The sequence below is a fragment of the Ammospiza nelsoni genome, chromosome Z (assembly GCF_027579445.1).
Source record: "Ammospiza nelsoni isolate bAmmNel1 chromosome Z, bAmmNel1.pri, whole genome shotgun sequence".
Classification (NCBI taxonomy): domain Eukaryota; kingdom Metazoa; phylum Chordata; class Aves; order Passeriformes; family Passerellidae; genus Ammospiza; species Ammospiza nelsoni.
Window position 1 is genome coordinate 80307524 of NC_080669.1, and position 17512 is coordinate 80325035.

The window sequence follows — 17512 nt, forward strand, 5'->3', positions numbered from 1 at the left end:
TTCTCACCAGCCAGCAGCAGGGCAGAGCCCAGTCTTGCTCCAGGCAGCAGGACCTCCCCCAGCCACGATGAACTGTGCCTGGACAGTACCAGATTAACAAGTGCTGCACAGCACCCTGAACATTGAACTCTGGTCACACAGGCTCTCTTGTTACACATTCATTCAGCAGTTCCTCTTGTCTAAGCCACCCCCTTAACCCCTCATTCTGGTATTTTCTCCTCTGAGATGCCAACATAGCAATACCCTTGATGCCTTCAGCCACCCAAGGATTTAAATCCAGAAACACCACTGCCAAAGCAAGAGTGGTGTCACCAGGGTAGACTTGGGGGGGCACAGTTCTCTGAAATAGGACCTTGCATCTTCACAGCTGCCACTTCCCATCTTCACCTCCCCAAGAGCTCAAAAAGCAGAGTGATTATTTTGTGGGGTTAAAAGCCAGACCTTGGAGGGAAAATGTGAAAAAAAAAAACAACCCACACACTAATACAATCAGAGATTATTTTATTCAGAGGTTTGAACTAAATAGCTGTTTCTTTGCTGGCAAAGACTTCTTGCCCCTTCCAGACTGTCTGGTATCAGATGGGGACTTGCTGGGGTAGCAATTCTGAGAAAACCAGAACGAGCAACACAACCGAATGCTCTCAGCAGTGATGGCAAAGCAGTCTGAATTTTGTTTTCAACATTTTCCAAATAATCAGGAACCCCATTTCCTCACTTCACTGTTGCACTTCTCACCTGGGAAGGAAGAAAAGCTGGGCACTATCTGCACTCACAGAGGCAGCAGCTGCTGTCCTGCCAGCTGCTCAACATCCTTCTTAGACAATCTTTATTTCAGCTCCACCACTAGAAAATGGTGAAGGTCAACACTATGGGGTACATGCAAGGCAACCTGCCCTGCTCCTCCTCCTCATCCCTGTCCACAGCTCCTAGATACTTGCCAGCAGATCCCCATTTTGCATCATTTTAAGTAAACATTTAATTCACACAGCTGGGCACCCCACAGAGAATTCCATGAGTGCCCACTGGGCCCAAATTGGATGTTTTGGTCATAGAGAGTTAACAGCATAACGGAGACAAACGCCATCCCCTTTGGAATCCTGATGAGCTGAAACCTCCTACTGAAAAACGTACACTGGTGCAATGGGCTGAGACATTTTGCCCTCCAGCAGTTCGATGCTCCAGTTCCAGGCTCTAATGTGAGTTTGGATCCCTAGGCCAGGGTTTTGCCACAAAACAGAAATAAGCCACAGAGAAGCAAAGCACCTTCTACCACTGCAGCTGCAGCCCAGAGACCTCTGGTGTTCACCCAACAGTGCTCACACATGCCCACAGGAGCTGGCAGCACCTGGGCGGGCAGGATCCAGCAAGGTCCCCGTCTGCTGAAGCCAAAGAGCATGAGAGATGGGAACCATGACACTGGGAGTTATATTGCAGGGTTTTATTAGTTGTTCTTCTGCAGAATCAAAATATTTAGCAAATTAGAGATTCCTCAAGACTGCTGATATTTCATGTATTTAGAACTTGATCAATGTACAATGTAACACTTTGAACTATCAAAAACAACCCCAAACCTGATTTGTAGTACTAGATATTATTATGTAATTCTATAGCAGTGTGAAAAATGGAACTAATGCAGTGAGTATATTTGTTTTAAAGAAAGTGCTTGAAAGAAATCTCCTGCATCACACTGTGTATTATTTAAATCAAAAAGATTAACTGACTTTCTAGCAGGGCATTGTCTTAAATATCGTACAAGCCTGGGGGATTTAAAATACTGAGCCCCAGCTATCTGCCTTCAGGTTCAAGAACCAACACAAGTTGCAGGTCTGGGTCGAGTTCACAGCTTACCTGCTTCAAGGGAACCTACCACTCAGCACTGGACACTCGTGTCTGGCAAAAGTGTTGGATGCATGGGTAAAAAACAAAAACCAAGAGGACAAAAAAAACCAAGGTTCTCTCTTTATGCATAGTGACAGTTTCTGAACCAGTGTGTTACTAAGTTACAGACTAACTTTCAACCAAAAAATAAAATTCCATTGCACTAAAGGTCAAATTTAACCAGGTAATCTGGACTGTGACACAGTCAAGTAATTCAGTACAAGCAGACAAGACACCATGAAAGCAGCTTCAAAGAACCAAAGCATCCTAGTTTCAGAACCAACTTAATATTCTTCTGTCCAACTCCAGTGCAACAATGAAGGGGGAACCACTCCATCTCTACCTATGTACAATTCCAGTCAAGGCTGGGCAGTCTCAACTTTCCGTGGCCAAGCTGGAAAAAGGAAACTTAGGAAAGGACACTTTAAAATTTAATTTAAGAATGAAAGCTGGCCCTCAGTGGAAAGAGAAATGCTGGAGTGATGCACGCAGGCAGGCTTGCTCAGACACTCTCCCTTGTATGCAAAAAGCTGGACTCCTTCAGCTGAGAGCAAGTCACACTGGATGTGAAAGTGGCGGGGCTGCTCCTGCTCCGTTGCACGCCAAGAATCCAGGAATGTGTCTTCAGCTGGCTCCTGCACGGGCCATTAGATCTTCCAAAGCATTGTGTTGGTCGTTGTTGTGTAATAATAAGACCTCCTTAATGTCTTTGAGTTCAAAGCCCATTTCTTTAAATTGACTCATTAACTGGAGAAGTTCTGTGATCTGAAAGACAGACAGCCTGTTATTTGCAAGAGAAAAGCAGATGGCTCAGTCCTTTGTGGAGGTTTAGCACAGACCTGTCTTCAGCACCTGAGCATGCCATGATTGCGGACTCCTCCTCCACAAGCACAGCTCATTCCAGCTTTGTTGGGATAAAGCCTGCTCACACCAGAGCCACCAGAGCTCTGGACACAGCAGCCTACAGGGACCTTCAGTTCCCTGTTTGCCATCCTTCACTTCCAAAACCCTCTTCAACCAGGGCGCCACAGCTCAGTCTGCCATGGTGTGTCTCTGTCTCTCTTAGAAGTTAATTTATCAACCTGGCCCAGCATGGGATCCAAAAATGCTGATTAATGGCATCCAGCTGCCCCATCCAGCAGCTCCTGCTGCACTTGAGTTTTTTTTAAAGTTACTTGGACTTCAGGAACAGTGCAGTAGTCCTTGCTATCAACTGGCTTCTCAGATCTAGGGCAAACTTGGGGGATTAGCACAAACCCCACTGCGTACATACAATATTTCCAACATCAACCCTGAATTCTCCCTGAGCTTTGAAAAATAAAACAGCAAGAAGTGAGTCAGCTGATCACTTTTATGAACCCTCTGCCATTTACAGTGCATCTGAGCCACTACATGAGAAGGAAAAATCCCAAACAAGCAAGCAGGTTGAAATGGGCAATCAGGAGATTAGCAATTTCCAATTCTGGGGCTGAGCCAATAGCAAATGAGTTTCTCAAACTCAGTTACTTTCCATCCTTGCACTGCTATTGCTCTGTTTATAAGATTATCACTCATCCAAAGGGGCAGGAAGGCATGTATCTATTTTTGAGGGAGCTGGGTTGCACCTCTAAAGACTTCATGTAATAACTTGTCACACAATAGGATGGCAGACTTTAAAAGATCCTCCTGTCCTCTGCCCTTGCCACTTGCTCCTGCTGTACCTGTAGTGCTGGTAAAGCAGCCAGACAATGAACCAGACCAACACATGCATTTTCTAGCTTCTTCCAGAGCAAGCCCTAACCCAATTTGCTGAGCAGCTGAGCAGATGCACTTGCACAAGGGAGAAAATTCATGGCCAGGGCAGGCTGGCAAGGTTTGAAAGACAATTTGCAGCTGCTGAAGTTAACTGGATCTGTACCAAGCACCTGGCCCACAAGATAACTCTGGGTATTCAAAATAATACAACCACAATAAGCAGGGTCTTAAAAAAATCCTGTCCCCATAAAAATGGATGCAAATGAGACTAATAGAATAGCACAGAGAAATTCTAATGCTTTTACATTTTTAGCTTTATCAACACAAAGATGTCCTTTGGCAGTCAGTTTTGGAAACAAGGCAGCATTACCATGAAAGCCAGAATTACACCAGCCAAAGGAATTGCTGCTGGAATTCCCTCTCACAGCATTTTTTCTATTCCTGCACACATTGCACCCTCACCTTCTCCTCTGAACACTGGTGCATTTCCAAAGCTGCTTCAACAAGAAGTGGATCAAAGCCCTTCTCACAAAGCTGTCCATGTGCAAACAGGTAATCCAAAACCTGTGGGGAATGAAGAAAAACTGTGTTTGCAGAGAGGCACTTGCAGCAGGCAGCTGAAAGTCACCTTGGTACACGCAGAGGGGTTGAGCATCATTCTACCCAGCACTTCACCAAGAACAGAGACACAGTCCTTCCTAGCAGAGTTGAGACACTCCTTATAAAAGAGCTTGTGCAGAGAAAGCAGACAAACCCTTCTGTCCTGCTGAGTTCTCTGACCATCCCCTCAGTTCTAGTCAAAGCAGCCTCAGAAGTGTATCTTTAGCCCTCTGATGGCAAAGTAGAAGTTTCATTGTGCTTTTTATACAAGTTTTAAAAATGAAACTGTAGGTCCAGCAGTCAGGACATGTCCACTTTTAGCTTCCTCTCAGACAGCCACAAGAGCTGATGCAATGTGAGAGCAGTCAGCCTTTGAAGATCAGCTCAGCATATTGGCAAGTGAGCTGCAAATCCCAGGTCACGCACACAGAAACTGCTGCCAAATTTCTTATCCATCATCAGCTTTAAGGGGAAGGGTCAGGTAGGCAATGCTAGGTATGTGAAAGAACAGTGCTTGCAAGTAGAGCAGGATTTAAAATCGCCCTCCTAAGGGACCTTTTTTTCCACTTGATAGCTCAGTTCACTCCAGCGCACAGCTTAAGCCACTCTCCATGTGTAGGGAGAGAGCCAGCAGATCAGTCCCACAAGCAGGAGTCCCTGGGACATGTTCTGTGCAGCATACAGCCTGCTGAGGGCCAGCACAGGAGGTTGGGCCATCCTCTCCCACTTTGAAGTGCTTGTTTGAAGCAGATCCAAGAGCCACGCTCTGCCCAGCAGCGCTTTGTGCCCAGTGACCTGGTTTGAGCAGACACTGGAGGCAGTGCTCGAGCAGGAAGGAGCAGCACCAGGGCACACAAGTCGGTCAGTGGGGCCTTGCAGGAGTCTGTCAGAGCTGCCTCAGGCCTGCAGGGGCCAACCTCTCCACAAGGAGAGATGCCAGCATTGTAAACCCTCATGCTCAGAACAAGGGAGGTTGGCTGCATTTCTGTCACATGGCTCTTAACACAGCACAGAGCCATGCTAAGCTTCGTTTGGATGTGTTTGTGGCTCTTGGGGAGACCCAGAATCTCTCCCCCCAGTTTCACATAGAGCAAAGGGCCCATCCCAAACTCAGCATGGCTCCAACCCAGCACCACAGCTGTGGCTGACTCTAGCACTCTCACCAGAAATAAGCACAAGCTTTAATTGCAACCTCCTATTGGAGTAACAGTATTTCCCCTACCCACTCTGCAGACCCAAGACAGCTTCCCAGGAGAACCAGCATCCAATCAAGCATTTCTTTGCACTGCACGAGCTCTTACCTGATCTATGTTCTGTCCCTTCTTCTTCATGGCTTTCAGGACGTTCTCAGGTGAGTAGCCCATGTTGACCACAGTCTCCACACAGTGCCTCTCACTGGGGGAGAGGCTCTGCTGCAGCTCAGCCGTGAGACCGCCTGGCCACTTCGTGCAGCTGCTGCTATTGGGCACTTTAGACACTGCAAAGTTTTGGTGTGTTACCTAAGGGGGAAAACCCAGAGGCTGAGGTGATGGTCATCTCCTGCATCCCCACATCCTGTTTCTGCCTAGTGCTGGAATCAGGATACCCCATGTAATTAATTCAAAAGGTTTTCTAGAGTGCCCTTGGGAAGTTACACACTGTGAGGATGAAACCAAGTAGCCTGATTCCCACCATACTCTTTTAACCCTCAAAGCAACAATCAACAACCCACATTCTCCACAATGAACCCTCTCCTACTGGTGTGACCAAAGCCTTTGAATACCCAAGCCCTGCAACAGTGAAGGCTGGGATACAGCCAAACCCTGCACCTCAAAGGAAGCACAGATTGCTTCCTTCACCTCAGGTTTACTCATGACCTATGGTTTTCTGTACTCAAAGGAACACCACTTACCAAGATTACCATAAACATGATCCAATGCAAGCAAGCCCACAGATGTATTTGGAAACTTACCATAGGGTTTTCTGTTTCCTGGTAGTCTGGGTGTACCTGCTGGACAACACATAAATAAAACAAGTATAAACATCATGTACTGGTCAGCAGAATTTGCCACAGCTGGGCAAGGAAGATTTTATAGAAGATTCTACCACAGGATGGGAGACTTTAGGGTCTGATCAGGCTTCCACATACAAGATGCTGACATTACCCATTGTCTGCAACTATAGAATCATCCTCATCATACTGATCATTCCTCCTCTCAGCACTCTACAAATGGATTATACTCCAAGAAGGATGTGTGTACCCCCACAATAATTACAAAACTGTTTATTCTGTCACTGTAACAGCTGCTTGTTCACACAGCCCCAGTTCAGCTCCTCACCAAGTCTGCACTGGCTGAATAACAGTGATAATTTTGAAGTCATTGCCTAAAACTTTCTCTGGACTTTTTGACTGTGTGAAGGGGTCAGAGAAAAATACACCTCTTTTCTATTCCCAAAGCACAGAACTCCACACACCGCACAGAAACTATGTGTAACACTGGCTCAAAAGAACATGTGAGTTTTCTGCCCAGCATTTGTCCCACTCCCAGCACACCAGCAGGGCTGGGTCATGTTCCCTGCTGCTCACCTGCTCTTCTGCAGAACCACCCCACCACGTGGTACAACCTTGCCCAAGTTAACAGCAGTGCAAAGCCAGGCCTTGGCCCCACAGAAGCTGCACGTTTCAGTTCAATACATTCAGAACTCCTGCATTTTGAACAGTTAGAACAGACTGCAAGAAATCACTGTGGGCCAAGAACTGCAGTTTTTAGCGTTTCTTAATGCTTATTATGCCAGCACAGATTGCTTGAAAGGTTGTCCACATCCTTCAGAAAGGCCTTCTTAATGTCCAAACTGAACAACAAAAAACCCTCTGCAGAAGACCAATTCTGAAAAGATCCACTAGGATTTTGACAATTTCCATTTATTTATTCCCAAAGACCCCAAACCACCACCAAGGAGGTTTTGTTCTGCATTCCCAAACATCTTCCAGGGTAAGGATTTCTCTTCTAGAAAACCAACCCTGAGACATCATATTCATTCTAATGCACTAGGGTATCCAAGAACCTATTCTCATGGTGTGTTTTTCAGACACATCCTCTCTCCAGAGACTTTTTCAAGGGCAAAAAGCACTGGAATGTAGGATACATTGAAATAGGAAAAATAGCTCTGAAGTCAGTTAGTGGGTTATCAACAGAAGGATGATTCTTTGTTATTGACACTGCAGCCAGGAAAACCAGAACTGTTTCTGATACCAGAGATTCAACAGTCTGGGAAAGCCAACTCCTCCTACACAATCTACTTGAGTTTAATTTCAATCTCCTGTCTTCATTAGTCATTTCTACCTCTGCTAAAGCTGCAAAAATCAACATGCTGAGATTCAAGAAAAAGTGAAAGTGAGGAGAGGGGACCACCACAGAACCTATGCAGCCTCAGAGAAACTATAGATTTCTTTCCACCCAAAGATTCCTAGACCCAATTCAGTGGTAAAGCAAAAACCCCCATTGTAACTGCAAATTCAAAGTTACAATTTCTAACCTTGTGAGGGGAAAAAAAAATCACTATGGAATACATTTGGATATGAGCCTTCTGCTCCCAGCCACGGAGATGACTGTGATTTTGTTCTAGTATTTTCATACTCTGGGGATTTTTGTTACATTTAATTAAATTCTTTTGTTACATTTACTTAAATTTCTTGCATATCAGCCATCATTTTTCAGTGGAATTATACTATGGAAACATAAAACAAGTATAATCTGAAGTCCTGGGACTTAAACACAAAGAACTAAATTCTGTCACCATAATTATTTCTTGGTTCACTACTTCCAAAGCATAAATAGTTTCAAATTAATGAATTGATCTTATTACTTGTCCTAGTAAGTCTATTTTCTTTTCCTATTTTGCATCTTCCCTTACAACATTGTCAAGAATACACATTCCCTTTTGGTCTTGAAAAAAATTTAATTCAGAGAGATTTTAATTTTTTGAGTGTAAATTCAGGCATCTTAATGCCAATCTACCCAGCTGTAAGTGATCTTTCATCCCCAGAGATGCCATGTGCTCCATAACTGAGGCATACAGGCCCCTCTCACACCTGAGACCTCCAGCAGTCAGCAGGTGCTCAGCACATTGCTGCTCCTGCCACAATTAACAGCATTGAATTTGTTCCAGTCATCAACATTCAGCTGTTCTGCTCTGCTCTGTCAGATACACTACTTCCCAGAATATTGTACTTCACAATTATGAGTGCATTTATCTAACCCCGAAAAGAGCTGCGAGGACAAAAGGGAGAAGCAGCATCACTTGTTTCACAGCACATGGTGTCGCACAAAAACCTACAGCACGACACTAAAACCACAGAATCACTGAAACACTGCCTCTATTGGACAGAGAAAAAACACAGATTATTTTGGAACAAGCAAGAGGATTTGACTACACAGCTTTCACTAGGCTTCATGAGTACTGGGGTCCGGATCTGCAGTTCTCGTAAAAAAAACCCACAAACTTAATCTAATCTCTGTTCTTAGTCACAAAGAGACAAAACAACACCTGATGTGAAGTTACTGTCTCAAAGTAATTTTAGAACTTGCAACAAGATTGACTCTTCATTTCCTCAATCTCGCATCTCAGAGCTGTATGGTGAGCAACTGTAACATTAAAAATACAAGATGATCTTCACGCTGGTGTTGGTCTCCACTGAGCAATGACTCTACCCTCCTTCACTAGAAAGGGCAAACACAAGGTTTCACATCACTATCTTTTTTTCCTCTTAAGGATTAAGTTTTTAAAGGATGTCAGGAAGAAAACTGAAGCTAAAAAAAATAGGCTTACTTCACTGCAGGTCAACTGCAAGCACTTTTTTCTTCCCTGAATGATGCAGCACACCTGGGTGTTTTAACCTATTACTACTTCTATTCCTTGAGAAGCCTGCATTTCCCATTGTTTCCAGCAAATAAGCAAACTAAGGAAGAAAACCAGAAGAGATTTGACTCAAACCCTAACAGCACTTCAGAATCTGATACACCTCATCTGGATAGGATAGAATGCAGGACTGTACACAGAAGATGCCTTATACGCTTAGCTCAAAGGTGTGCAATTATCAACAACAAAGGAGAGCTGAATAGCTAAAAAAACAATCACTGGATTTGATTGTTTAAAAACGTCAAATTTGGGGCAAAATGCAGGGTAATAATCTGAGGTTTAGAACTACTGCCACAGAGACCTGTTGGACTGATCAATTTACCACATACATTAAGAGGATCTACAATTCACTCCTAGCAAATGAAATTATAACCAAAGCAAGAGGGCAATTTAGAGGCAAAAGCTGCCTCTGCACCTCGACCTCTCACACCAGCTCCACTCCATGTTTACCGTAGTTGATGTGCTTTGAGATGATTCTTCTTCTGTACAAACAGTCGAAACGGCCAGGGAAGACAGCCTGGATGAAGAGGATAATGTCTCCCTGCCACTGTCCTCATTTAGAGCGGAAAGACCAAGCATGTGGTGTCCATTCAGTTCACTGGCTTTGCTCTGAGCACAGGTCTGCAAAGAGCTAAGCAAAGTGCCGTTGCGGAGACAGGTAGTGCTGTGGAAAGTGCTCGTGAGCTTTGATGATTTCTGATCCCCTTCATCGGAGTCAAGCTTAGGGAATGACAGGGATTTGATATTGCTCACTGAAGTGATGGGGGAAAGGGACACTTTGGAAGACAAGGACATCTTTTCACAGTTTCCCAGCTGTGGTAAAGTGATAAAGCCATTGGGTTTGTGAACAGGTTTGAAGTCCAACGTGGCCTTTTCTATGGATGCCAGAACTTCCTCATCTTGCAACACAGACTCAGACCCTCCTTTAGGCAAGGTATTATCTAACAGCTGGGCAACAATCGGCCCAGTAGTACCAACATGAATTTCAAGGATATTTTTTAATTCCTCCTTATCATCGATAGTTTTTAATTCCAGTTTGTCAAATGGGTCTTCTTCACATTCAAAATCAGCTGGGTTGAAATCTGCCTTTGGACGAGGTGGACTGAGGACCTTTTGCTTCACAGAGCTGGTGTTGGCTGGAGTAGGAGTCAGAATATTATTGTGTTGCAGGCTAGCGAGGATGGGGTTAATAGGAGGAGGCATGACTTCAGGGCAAGGTCCCTCTGAGAACCCCATCTTGCTGCTGTCCTCTGGAGCTGCTTTTGAGTTTGCTAGAGCTTCTTCTGCCTTGCGTTCAGCTTCTCTCTGGGCAGCCTGAATTTTTTTGATGTCTTCAGCCCACTCGATTGTTTTCTTTTCCAGTGAGAAGTCATACTGAATGGACATGGAGGGGAAAGGAGAGAAGGGGAAGTAAAAAAATTAAAAAAGAGAAGTTATAAGGATCATAGCTGCTACTTCTAACAGCAATATAAATTAATGCAAAGAGAGTAAGAGCTACATGAATTACTAGGAACAGCAACATTTTTAAACAGCCTGCAGATTGACAAAGCTGGCAGACAGCAGAAGTACTTAATTTTGCCACTAACAGTAAAATTTGGCTGCAACCTGGATTAGAGAACTGTATTTTGCCTCCTTCCTACATTTAGCTTTGCTTTAGAACTACTCATCATCCCAAGATCAGTTTCACAGCCCTCCCACCTTCTTCCCCCAGGACAAGGGAGGCAGCAAGGGGAAATTTAACGAGTTATTAGATGAACAATCACACTCTGATGTGGCACCACTGAACTATCCCCAGTCCGCAAGTTCTACAAGTCATTCAGCAGAGCATTGGTGCATCCAAAGGCCAATACAGTATTACTCAGTTTCCCCTAAAAGATTCCTAAGGGACTTGATATTACAGTGTTACACCCATTGGTTTAAGGCAGTATTTTCATTGCCACTCGAGTGTAGTGCCTCACCAGCCAAAGGGGATACAATGACTACACCAATGACAACACATACAGGCAGCAGCAGATTTTGCTGTAGTTACTGATGTGACAGGATCTCAAAAGCTCTTCCCATTTAACATCAGGTCCTTTAAGGCCAGATCAGCACAGGGAGGCATCTACTCACTACCAGTGTACTGACCACAGAGTGGCTTACCTGTAAAGGGCATAATTCTGAGGGGCCTAACTCCATCTTAAAATATCCACATATTTTTTAATACTAAAAATATGAGTGGGAATGTGCATTTTTTTTAAACAGTGCTCATTACAGCTATAACAAGAGTCAAATTCCACTGTGAGATGCACAGTCCACACTGTGCAGGGTGACCAGGCACACTATACTGTATGAGCTCCAGCTTGACAGAAAAATGGAGACACAGCACAATCAAGCCAGCAACAGGACACCAGTATCTGCTTTGGCTCTCCCACACCAGCTTAACTGGGTGGAAATATGGGTACTAGGAAAATCAGGTAATTGTTTAATGTTATGAGGGAAAAGCCATGAAGTAGGATAACAGGGCAATATGTAGGGCAGGGAGAGAAAAAAACAGCAAGAAAAAAGCAGAACCACCTATGGCAATATGTCACAGGCAAAGTAAAAACAAGCATCAATTGGGACTGGAAAAGGAAAATCATGGATCCAAATGAGAAAACATAATTCAATTAGATCTCCTGTATCACAACCTGCATTTGGAGATTAGATTTCCAACAGCTGCACTAAAGGAATTGATTTTACGCTACTAGTAATTTATTTAAGCAGAATACTAGCAGAAACATGCTCCTCAAGACAGGGAAGCCATTCATGTACCCAGCTGTAATCTGTTTGCCCCACAGCTAGGAAAGAACTCTCACTCAGAACTACCCAGGAAATAAGAACAGAAAATTATGTCATTGCCTGGGTGTATCAGTTCTTAGGATTTATCCTATTAAAAACTATATTCATATTTTGTCAAGGTAACATTCAGCACTAACTATAAGCACACAAAACTACTGTGCTTCTTTGAAACAGACTAAAACAAATGCTTAAAAATAAATGCCTAATGGTTTTAAGGCAATAAAAATTAGAAGCTTCCTGCATGACCCATCATATTTTACTTTTCTATATAGCCCAACAGATCTTCTAGAAATACAAGACTGACTGTGTGCAAACTGTGACAACTTTGAATGTACAGCACAGCACCACAAGTTGGGGTGAGGGGAGAGAGCAGGAAGGCAAAATATCACTTACCTGGGCTTCTCTGACAAGCTGAGAAGAATCAGACAGACAGAAACCAATGGGTAATCCAACCTTTGCTGGGGTTTTGAACTTGTCTCCTATCTTAAATGGGACATCATCAAGGTAACTGAAAGGCCCTGAAATCAGAAGCAGGAATTGTATTAAGAAAAAAACCCCACAACTCACAAATTTCACACTCTCAGTTCAGGCTCACATTGCTGTGTTTGGGAGCTATTTTATCTCCACTGCAGCATCTACACCAGATATGATATATGTACGATATATGTAGATATGATATACAACACAAATGGACTTTGAAGCTGTTTGGACCTCAGTGTCTCTTAGTTTAGGGAGTTTGGTCAGAGTTTGTTTAATTCCTAAATTCTAGCCCATAACTGTTAAGAAAAAAAAATTAAAAATAAAGGCAAACCCCTTCACAACCACAATCCACCATATTTTGACATCTATGCAACCAGTATCTTAGTTTCATTTGTGACAACACTATTCCTACACAACTGGATGCTGAAGCTCTCCTGAACACTGTATTCTATCTCTATAAAAAGTTGTGCCATTTTTTATTTTGTCATATTCAAAGCAGATTTTAAAATTACTCAGCTTTAGAACAACTAAGACAAACTACAATCCAGGTTTTGACATACAAATAGTACAAACAGTAAGTAGCATTTGGACAGAAAGTGGTCACAAGTGCAAAGCAACGAAGCAAAGTCATTCCACTTTAAACAAAACACAGTGAAATACTAAGGCTATTAACACAGCAACTCTAATTTTTGAAACAAAGCAATCTAACTTTATCGAGCCCTACATCTGTTGTTTTTTTCTAGGATGACATTTTTCCAGCAAATTCACAAGGAAAAAGCACTTTGAGCTCAACCACCTCCAAACAGCCAGAGTATTAGTGTGCTTTCCTTGAGCAACTGTGAAGTAGTATGAGAAAGCCCAAAATATAAACAACTTCTCCATTAACTGAAAGTGGTCTCTGGGGTCACTCATCCAAGCTTTTGGAATCACAGGCAAGGTTTCTGACATGTGTAACAACCTGAGGAGTGACTCTAGGCCTCACTTGTTGCTTCTCCCTGAGTGACACAGATACAGAAAGACATTAGTGACAACATCTAAGATGGTGTTCAGTGACCAAGCCCTCCTCACTCAGTGAACTGTGACTTGCTGCTTTTATCTGACCCGTTTTCATACTCGGATGGCAGTATAAGTACTGTTTATGTTCCCTCACTGTTGATTCATCTACAAGGCAGCCACAGACTCCCAGAGGCTGAGCAGCTTTCATAAACAAGAACATCCTGTCAATTTGCAGTTAAAGTCTTATATGCTGTCATTACTTGAGCTCTCATACTATGCACAGGCTGGGTGGTCACAGAGTCCTGGTAGGACACTTTGAAATTATCAGGATGAAAGACCTATATCCCTCCTGCAACTCCAGGACGAAAAAAATGCTCCAGGTAGAACATGACAGTGTTTTCAGTGATCCTGACTGGGAATCACATATCCAAGCACTGCATAGCATGGCATCCAGACAGCACCTCACTTGGCCAACACTACCACTCTTTGCAACACAGCATCCAAGTTGTGCTTGAGCTGCCAACTTGAGAGCCTGATATGCAAAGCATTTGCTTATACAGAAATAACTGTGGCAGCCTCTGCAGCCAGAGTGGTAAATCATGGCCAGGTCACAGACAATCAGATCTGCCAACTGCTGCTACCATGACCTGCTAGTTCCACTGGCACAAGTACTGCTCTACACCAGATGATCCAAGTGCAGCAAGATTACTTCTCCACATGGAGAAGCTCAAATTGTTCAGCATGCAAATCCTTGTCTTATTAGATCTACTGACAATATGTAGTGGTCTACACTGAACCTACCAGGCACAGAGGGTACAAGCACAAACTTTGCTGTTTACATACCAGCAATCCTGTTTTGCACAGCAAATAAAAAATACTAAGCCCACCTAGCTAGCAATATTAAGCTGCAAGCTTAACTCCAGAAGCTTGACTAAGGAATAAAAACTTCCTACTTTCTTCCCCAGTATACTGATATTTTTAATAACAACCCTTGCTAACAACCTCATCCTGAATATAAGTATGAGAAAAAGCCCATAAGCGCATATTAAAACACCTCAAATGGTTTAGGACATTCAATGGCAAAAAGTCTGAGGCAGAATACCTCAGACTTAAAATTCAGCCCAATCAGAACAGCACTAGCTTGGTGAAGCTAAACTCTTATCCAGAGAGCCAAGAATCCTTTTCTTTCTGTAAGCAGATCAAGTGCACACACTGAGGAGTAAAGGGTGCAAATTGTTTTCAATTCCACATTCTAGAGCAGTAAGAAAAACCTACATAAAAAAGGTATTATGAAAGACATTGTTACAACAGTCATAGGTTTAAGTGAAACAAGTCTTTACCAAACTGTTATTTAGTAAGTCTGTTAGCCAGTTCATCCTTGTATCAGTTAAAAACATACTGAGTAATTTCTGAGAATAGGCCTGGCAAAAGTGTACTTGTCAGCCCGACCTCTGTACTACACTCCTGGCACAACAAACTACTGTAAGAGTAGGATTTCTCTCCACTTCAGTGTAACTCATACAAGTGTACAGTTTGGCACCAAAGTGGAAACACTTCAGAAAAAAACAAACAACCAAAACAGGCATGAATGAGGAACAGTTTTGAAACCATGTGGAAGGAACTTAGTTGCTATGGTCACACAAATCACTTACTTAATTGATGGAAATAAGAGTTTAAAAGCTTTGAAATTGTATAGCGACAGCAAAAATACAACTGAAATATTGAAGCATCACACTTGGCATAATCCACGTAGGAAAAGGGATTCCTTTCCCTCCACTCATACCTTGTGTTCCCATCTTCATCTCCGTTTGAACATGGTCCTGAACAACCTGCTTTAGGTTTTGGTCCTGAACCAACCTGCCAGAGGTTTGGACATGACAATCTGCAGATGTCCCTGCCAGCCTCAAACATTCTGATTCAGTGACAGCCCTCTAACCTCTAATAAGCAGTTCAACAATAATCACAAGAGCTACATCAACTATATTAACTGATTTCATCAGCCTGCCAGAGACACCGAGCTGAAGGCAGCCATGGGGATGGATGCTCCACAGTAAACCAGAACTCATTTAGTGAGATAACTCTGGAGCAGACTGAAACAACTGCCCTGCTGATCTCTTAAGACATAATTAAGACAAGGAAGTTGGTCCACTGCTCCTCAGAAACAGTACTGCAACAGTGTGATTAGGAACAGAGGGTACACAAAGGAGCACACAAGTTAACCAGGCAGCTCATAGCACCATTTGTTTGGACCTTGTTATTTTCAAGCCAGCAGCACGTTCCACCACACCATACTTTTCTGGGAAATATTTAAGACATGTTGAATTCTGGCCTGAGCAGCCTTTATTAGTCTGGTTAGGTGAGGAGAAAAATAAAAACAGACATAAAAGACAAGCAGATCACAGTGTTCATAGAAACTGTTTTCAGACACAGGAGCAACTGCTGAATAGCTGTCAAGTACCAAATGAAAAAATCAGTTGCAGCAAAGTCACTGGGCCACAGCAAAGGAGATCACCAAAAAATGAAGTTTTGATACACTATTTCTATTTATGCTTAACCTAGTATTTAAGTGAGACATTTCTTATTTTGTACTATTCTTACTTCAACTTTACACTTGAAAGACTAAATAAAAGGCTCCAGGAAAAACTGAATTCCCCAGGACTCATTTATTGCAAAAATTATCCAGAAAGATCAAGGCTGAATTTCTAAAAGCATCAGTTTTGATGGCCTGAAAAGTTACTGATTTGAGGAATCCACATTACATACAACAAACTGAACTTTAATGTTCCACAGCAACATTAATTACATTCAAATTACACCCCATTTTCTTAAAAACAAGGACATTACAGGCAAATAACTTTCATGATACCAATCACCTCCATGACTTTATGTATCTCATATGCAGAAGACAGGAAAATAGAGTCTTTTCTTCATCAGCCTTCTGAATCAAGTTTGTCCAATTTAGGAGAGAAATTCATGGCTGAGCAAAAATGAAGCATAATTCAATGTTGTATTAAAAGCTTCACTTTCAATTCAGCTTCTCATGTGACTTCCACAGGAAGATGCTACAGATCTAGTGCCCACTTGATCAAACACCAGAGCAGTTCAGCCTTAATTTTGAAGGGGAATTTGTTGGGGAAGAAGAATGTGTTATTCTACCCAGGAAGGAACAGGGAACAGCCAGAGACTGATTTTCAGTTTAATCAGAGAACAAGCAAACACAGCATCAGCAAGCAGCTATGCATGAAGGAAGCCAAGGCACTTCGTTCCTAACAAAAAACTACTCAGAGGCTGAACAGATTAGTCTCTAGTCTCAGACTGTCTAGGCTAGGACATTAGTCAGCAGCAATAGCAGGATTCATCCTATTGAAAAGACAAGGATGCTAAATCTCACTTACCATGAGAGTCGGATCCCAACTTCTTAGAAGCCATCTAGAACCTGAAAAACATTTTAAAACAGCTTGAACAATTTTGTATATGTAGCACAGAGTGCATTTATGCAGTTCCAGCGTCTTATCTCTAGGTTATGGAATACATTGCAGACACCTGATGTGCCTGCTCCTAAGACAGATAAGCAAACATTTTTTAGCCTTGAAACTAATTGAGTAGAGAAATAACTTTGAGACCAAGGTCTGCCAATTGAAACAGCAAAATAAAGCCCCAACCAAAAAACCAAAACAGCCAAGAGCCAAGACACAACCAAGGTGAACAGGAAGACGGAGTTACAGATCACAGCACACAGAGGCCACTCTGTCCCAGCCTCATGAAGTGCACCCTGCCTCCCTTGGCATTAAGAATAGCTCTTCCTACTGGAAATACCAGGCTGATCCTCTTCAGTTTAATCCCTGCTGCTCTAAAAAAGGGATACTACTGCACTGGGTATGCAGCCAGTTAGCCAGCATGGCACTCATCTAGACACACTGGGAAATGCATAAAACAGGTGTAAAATAAACAGTACCAAGAGAAAGACACCTTGGATACATACAAGAAACCAATGAGAACAGGCTCCATCCACTGCCTACAACAGTTAGCAACAACTTAAAAAATGTGGATGTGAATCATTCATAGCCAAGATGTTAAACACAGAAGTGGCTAGCCAGCTTTTAAC

At 42.9% G+C, this 17512-nt stretch overlaps 1 protein-coding gene across 3 annotated transcripts in view; it reads right to left on the reverse strand.

The window, feature by feature from the left end:
* Positions 1-484: 484 nt before the first annotated feature.
* Positions 485-17512, reverse strand: part of UBAP1 (ubiquitin associated protein 1) — a 34173-nt gene continuing 17145 nt past the window's right edge. For 2 of the 3 annotated variants that reach the window (XM_059492219.1, XM_059492220.1), the window contains exons 2-8: positions 16803-16843; positions 12325-12449; positions 9562-10485; positions 6164-6202; positions 5514-5711; positions 4075-4176; positions 485-2643 (exon numbers count right to left, since the gene is read on the reverse strand). In XM_059492219.1, the coding sequence (XP_059348202.1) occupies positions 2503-2643; positions 4075-4176; positions 5514-5711; positions 6164-6202; positions 9562-10485; positions 12325-12449; positions 16803-16836 (1563 nt within the window). In that variant the 5' untranslated portion in view covers positions 16837-16843 and the 3' untranslated portion in view covers positions 485-2502. The remainder of the gene's footprint in view (positions 2644-4074; positions 4177-5513; positions 5712-6163; positions 6203-9561; positions 10486-12324; positions 12450-16802; positions 16844-17512) is intronic. The other variant, XM_059492221.1, reaches the window with a different exon arrangement.